The sequence below is a fragment of the Mercurialis annua genome, linkage group LG4 (assembly GCF_937616625.2).
Source record: "Mercurialis annua linkage group LG4, ddMerAnnu1.2, whole genome shotgun sequence".
Taxonomy (NCBI): Eukaryota; Viridiplantae; Streptophyta; class Magnoliopsida; order Malpighiales; family Euphorbiaceae; genus Mercurialis; species Mercurialis annua.
This window is the reverse complement of record NC_065573.1, coordinates 29,060,652-29,067,208: the sequence shown is the minus strand read 5'-3', so window position 1 is coordinate 29,067,208 and position 6,557 is coordinate 29,060,652. Positions and strand designations below refer to the sequence as shown.

General features: G+C 34.8%; 1 protein-coding gene across 1 annotated transcript; it reads left to right on the top strand.

Annotated features, from left to right (window-relative positions):
- The first annotated feature begins 449 nt into the window (after positions 1-449).
- LOC126679027 (phospholipase D delta) lies at positions 450-6,292 on the top strand. Its single transcript, XM_050373963.2, has 10 exons — positions 450-1,759; positions 2,162-2,278; positions 2,497-2,691; positions 3,052-3,354; positions 3,441-3,509; positions 3,622-3,769; positions 4,490-4,638; positions 4,753-4,899; positions 5,435-5,635; positions 5,735-6,292. Exons 1-10 carry the CDS (start codon positions 779-781, stop codon positions 6,029-6,031), a joined length of 2,607 nt encoding a protein of 868 aa, XP_050229920.1. The 5' UTR covers positions 450-778; the 3' UTR covers positions 6,032-6,292.
- The last annotated feature ends 265 nt before the right edge of the window (positions 6,293-6,557 follow it).

Genomic DNA, 6,557 nt, shown 5'->3' with positions numbered 1-6,557 from the left:
TCATTCTTCAATTAAATTATAATATTATTGGTAAAAATTAAGCAGAAGATATAATAATAAAACATACTATAAATTTTGGCATAATTATATACTTGACATAAATTATGAAAATATTTTTTTAACCATCTAAAGCAGAAAGTGAAAAAATGGGAGTGAAAAGTGAAACTGGTCACCTCCATTTTTGGTAACTGCCATTATCCAATTTTCAATTTCCTCTTAGGAAATTTCTTATTTGTAATTATATTAATTTTCTCCATTGCAATCTGTAATCAATCAGAACCACAATTTTAGCAAAGATGCAAATCACGCCCTACACTCACACTGTCTCTCGCCCCACTTGCTTGTAAATGTTGTCTCCATCATTCAACCTACCCCCAAACATTTCAAAAAACGTTTCGTTTCTTGTCATGTCCTTTTTATACCCTTCTCTCTCTAAAAAAACGCGTTTCATTTTAAACACTCTCATGAGTTTGATTTAATGTTTTTTAATTTTAAGTCATTAAACTAATCTCATACCCGCCACCTCTTAATTCCTCTGTTACAAGCAAATATACGTTAACACAGACATAACCACTCACTTTCACACACTTCGAAATTGTAACCTTTTCTTTGTCCCTATTCACAATTATACTTTTCTTTGTTCCTCCTGGGATTTTATTTTCTTCTTTTTCAATCTATAGCTGTTTTTAAGCAATACCCAGATGATAAAGTTCGTTAATTTGTTTCAATTTCAGTAATTTAAACACTTTTCTTTTCTCGAAAGTTTTGATATTTGTCAATGGCGGCGGTTTCTGATAAGGATGATGAACAGCCCATTATTCTTCATGGGGACTTGGAACTGTACATCATTGAAGCAAGAAACTTGCCGAACATGGACTTGGTTACTACGAGAATCCGCAGTTGCTTCTCTGTTTGTGACTGTACAGCACAATCAACCACCACTACAGCCAGAGGACTGAGAGGAGGAAGAGGAGCTTCCACCGACGAGGACTCCGGCGACGAAGATCAGAAGATTCACCGACACAGGAACATTATTACAAGTGATCCTTATGTCACAGTGGTGGTTCCTCAGACAACTTTAGCAAGAACCCGTGTGTTAAAGAATGCAAAAAACCCGAAATGGAAGCAGAGGTTTTTCATTCCTTTAGCTCATCCTGTAGTTAATCTTGAATTTCATATTAAAGATAATGATCTGTTTGGTGCTGAGCTTATGGGAGCTCTAAAATTCCCTGCCTCTGAGATTGCTACTGGTAAATTGATTAAGGGTTGGTTTCCTATACTTGGCTCATCTGGTAAGCCACCAAAACCTGACACTGCTCTTCATTTGGAAATGAAATTCACTCCTTTTGAAAGAAATGTATTGTATAAACATGGTATTGCTGGTGATCCTGAACATAAGGGTGTGAGGAATACTTATTTTCCTTTGAGAAAAGGGAGTAAGGTAACTACTTATCAAGATGCTCATGGTGCTGATGGAATGGTGCCCAAGATTGAACTTGATGATGGGAAGGTTTACAACCAACAGCATTGTTGGGAGGACATTTGTTATGCTATATCTGAGGCTCATCATATGATTTATATTGTTGGTTGGTCTGTGTTTTATAAAATTAAGTTGATTAGAGAGCCTACTAAGCCGTTGCCGCGAGGTGGAGATTTGACTCTCGGTGAATTGCTCAAGTATAAGTCTCAGGAAGGTGTGAGGGTTTTGTTGCTGATTTGGGATGATAAGACTTCGCATGATAAGTTTGGTATCAAAACGGTGAGAATTCTTTTAATATAAATGCTCTTTTGAATCTCTATATTTAGTTCAGTTTGCTGTGTGTACATAACTATTAGCACGGAAATAGCCGAAACGTGAAATGTGGAAATGGATAACGATGAAAATATAGAATTTTTGAGTTTAAGAAGCATTTCCATTCTAAAACGAAACTTCGAAATTGTGAGACTACAATTGTGCAATGTGATACTTTCTGTAAAGGAAGGCTAAGATGAGATTGTGAATTTTAAAATTACTTTGGTGTGAAAATGAAAAGGAACTATACATATATCATTTTTAACAGTTTATGCATTTATTTAATTTTTAAATTGCTTCAGGGAAGTATAAAGGTACCAGAATAGTTTGCATATTAGGAGTTGTAATTTGACATGTTCTTGATTGCAGACCGGACTGATGGAAACCCATGATGAAGAAACCCGGAAGTTTTTCAAACATTCATCAGTCATTTGTGTATTAGCAGCTCGCTATGGAAGCAGTAAGATCAGTTTTTTGAAACAACAGGCAAGCTTTATTATATTGCTTAATGTATTTTCATCCCTAGAACTAGACCAAAGATGTGGTGATTATATGATGACTACTGTTGAACTTCACAAATGGCGTTCCATGGACATTTAAGGATGGTTACAATAAACTCTTCTAGTTTTCATGTCTTTTTTTTGCATGCCTATTTTCTTTGTTTAACAGCTTAAAGTTAATGATTCTTTGGTGGTTCTATCTAGATTGTTGGAACAGCATTTACACACCATCAAAAATGTGTTATTTTGGACACGCAAGCATCTGGGAATAATAGGAAATTAACAGCATTTTTGGGGGGTATTGATCTTTGTGATGGAAGATATGACACTCCAGAGCATCGAATATTTCGTGACCTTGACACCGTATTCGAGGGTGATTTCCACAATCCTACATTTCCTGTAAGTGATTGACCGGAAAATTAGTTATATTTTGGTCTCAAAAATCTTATAAAATATACTGATTCCTTTGCAATTGGCCTACTCAAGGGAACACATATTGCTCTTTAGCTGTAAAAAATTGATCTGTTGCTTCTAAATGATCTTTTCTCAATAAGTTGATTGACATGGTGCAAGCCAGCAAGGAAAAGTTTTCCTTTAGCATTATAGTTTTTTTATTCTATATGTTCAAGTACTTTAAATGCTATAGCACTTGTTTCCATTTATTTTCTCTTTTCTCTTTTCTCTTTTTTCTTGTTCTTCTTCTTCTTTTTCTTCTTCGTTTATAACTCTTCTCTTCTTTTCCACTGTTGTGTCTGTAAGGCCAATCAGAAAGCGCCAAGGCAACCATGGCATGACTTGCACTGCAGGATTGATGGGCCTGCTGTATATGATGTGCTCATAAACTTTGAGCAGCGATGGAGGAAAGCAACAAAGTGGTCAGAGTTTCGCACTCTTTTTAAAAAGGTGTCTCATTTTAATGATGATTCATTGTTAAGAGTTGAACGGATTTCATGGATACTGAGTCCGGTCTTAGCTCTAAAGGATGGTGTAACTGTAGTTCCACCTGATGATCCTATAGTACATGTTTCCGGTGAAGATGATCCTGAAAATTGGCATGTTCAGGTTGTAATAGTTCTGTATTTTTAAGTAATTGTGTTATCGAGGCTATTATTTTTACTGATTGTATTTGTAACCCTTTCCTTCTTCAGATATTCCGATCAATTGACGCAGTATCGGTAAAAGGATTTCCAAAAAATATCCATGACTCTCAGGCCCAGGTATCTACAAAACTGACTAATTTCATCCATTTTTCCTTTTGATATAGGCTAATGGTAGCATGAACTTCATTTCAATTGCATCTTACTTGTCCATGGAACTTTTCTGTTGTAGAACCTCATCTGTGCCAAAAATCAAGTGATCGACAGGAGCATCCAAACTGCATACATCCAGGCAATTAGATCTGCTCAGCATTTCATCTACATTGAAAATCAGTACTTTCTAGGATCTTCATATGGATGGCCGTCTTACGTTAATGCAGGTTAAGATTCTGATATTTTGTTGTAGAGTTTTTGTTTTTTTTTCCAGAGGGACAATTATTTAATGATTAATTATTAGACCTAAGGTGCATATTTCTTTAGCATAGATAATGATTTAGGATACTTTGCAAGAGATGTTATATTTAAATGAAATTTTTGTGTGGGTACTATAGTACCTATGTTTGGACAGTGAAAATATTCAAGACAAAACTAGATTTTATTATAAGACCTCATGTTTCCAAATGCGCTCAGAATTGTCAACTTAAAAATCATTTTCTGAATTTTCACAAATTTATAGGGAGGAGCAAACCTGTAAGAGAATTACATTTGCATATTGTAATTACTGTACTGACCGTCACCAATTTTCCTTTTTTTATATATACTTTTCATTTTTGAATGACCAGAATATTAGTGGAGGTCATTCCTAACCAGTACCAACACATCTATTATCTTAGCAAACAATACAAGTCATTCTCTCGAAAATTTATTGCATAAGCATGTTATTTTCATGAATTAAAGTCTTGGAATTCATTTCTAAGATTTGTAAATCGCTTTATTCAAGTACTATTCAATGGGTTGCTGTGATATTTGGTTTAGTTTATGCTACTCTCTTTTGCAATATATTATATATGTATCTTCAAGCTATGACTAATGACTATTTTGACATATCGCAAGGACAGCAATAATGAACTGAAACTATGTGTATGCTTATAATTTTCCAGGAGCTGATAATATGATCCCAATGGAGCTGGCACTAAAGATTGTCAGTAAAATTAGAGCCAATGAGAGATTTGCAGTGTACATTGTGCTACCAATGTGGCCGGAGGGTGATCCAAAGTCTGAAACCATGCAAGAAATCCTCTTTTGGCAGGTAATGTTCTTTTATGTTATAATAATTTAAGTGAAAACGGCTTTTCATTTATACACACTAATATAGTTTTCTGCAAATCTGTATTTCTCATTTTTCTAAGCTCTCATTTTACAGAGCCAGACGATGCAATTGATGTATGATCTAGTTGCTCGGGAAATTAAATCCATGAAACTTGTAGATACACATCCTCAAGATTACCTAAATTTCTATTGCATTGGAAAACGAGAAGAAAATCCAAATCCGAGTACTAATGGTGAAACGGTAATTTAAAATATATTCTCTTGTGCTTTGTAAAGTTTGCCACTTGCAAAATTTTCATATTCTTCTAGCTTTTATGACCTTTTGGGTAACAAAATTGTGGCTTCTGAATTCTGCTTTGACTGATATGTCCTATGCCAGTATGCCATTTATGTTTTAAATCAAAATGACTTTAATCATGTTTATAAGTTATAACCCGTCAAGTGCTTTAGCATAGAATTCTTTTGTAAATGAATATTATTGTATTTTGTTTAATTAGGTTTTCTTTTCGGATTTTCTTTCCTTGAAATTCTGTCGAACTGATGAAGATTTATCCAAATGAACTCTAAAGTTAATTCCATTTTCGGATTTCTTCAAGTTTACCCTCTTTCTTTCAGAAGCTGTATGCTGCATAATTTCACCTTCCTCGACGTATTCGTGTACTTAATTTTCTTTTATTTTTTTAAAGCAGTAAATGGCGATGTTCTGAGTTATTGCTTTTATTTGCTATTTGCGCAAAAACTCATGAAATTCATCATGGTCATTATGTTCATGTCAGGTCTCTGAGGCTTATAAGAATCAAAGGTTCATGATTTACGTTCATGCCAAGGGAATGATTGTCGATGATGAATATGTCATTATTGGATCTGCCAATATTAACCAAAGATCCATGGCCGGTTCAAAAGATACCGAGATAGCTATGGGTGCATATCAACCTCATTACACATGGGCTGCAAAGAAAAAACACCCACGAGGGCAGGTATGTTCAAAATGTTTATCTTGCTATAGCAAACATTTATTTTAGGCCTTGTTCAGCTGATGGTAATGAAATGGTCACGTAAATCAATGTATTTTTCAGATATATGGATATAGAATGTCGCTATGGGCTGAGCATCTTGATCAAGTTGAGAAATTGTATGTGGAGCCGGAGAGTTTGGAATGTGTCAAGGCTGTAAATAGCATTGCAGAAGACAACTGGAAGCGATACACAGACCCAAATTTCAGTCCGTTGCAGGGTCATCTTCTTCGGTATCCTTTGCAGGTGGATGCGGATGGGAAGGTAAGCCCTCTACCCGGGTACGAAACTTTCCCCGATGCTGGGGGTAAGGTAATTGGAGCTCAATCTATGAAAATCCCTGATATTTTGACAACGTAAATTCCGATCCAAACATTTTGGATGAAAAAAGTATGCAGTTGTTAATTTAATGTTTTCATTCTTTAATTTCTAAGTGAGTGAGCTTGTAATTTTGTGATGTGGTGTTGCATAAAGTGTAAGGGTGAGCTGTGAATACTCTGGTACAGTATTATTGTGCATTGGTGACAAAGATGAATTTGTGAATATTGTCTAATTGAATTAAATGGTTTCTTAATAAGTGTACTGCCTCATCAAAGGTATTTGATTATTATTTTTGTTCAATTAAGTGTTTGGAGTATAGCTCATGTTAATGATTTAGTGTATCTATTAGTTCAGGAGAATCTGAATTTTTTTTAAAAAAAATTGGATCCATAATAACTTTTGAGAATTCTAAAATAGAGTAACCTGAACTGTATGAAAAAATTAAAATCTCTGTACCCGAATCGGACAGACCAAAAATTTGATTTGCTCCGTATGAAAATTCAAGACTTGTAGTACGATTCGGTATGGTTTAGATTAGAATGGAGACTCAAAAACCAAGATAATT

Coding starts and splice junctions, on each gene's coding strand:
- LOC126679027 (XM_050373963.2), top strand. CDS start 779: ATGGCGGCGGTTTCTGATAAGGATGATGAACAGCCCATTATTCTTCAT. Junction 2,279..2,496: donor TCAGTTTTTTGAAACAACAG/GCAAGCTTTATT, acceptor GGTTCTATCTAG/ATTGTTGGAACAGCATTTAC. Junction 4,639..4,752: donor AAGAAATCCTCTTTTGGCAG/GTAATGTTCTTT, acceptor CTCATTTTACAG/AGCCAGACGATGCAATTGAT.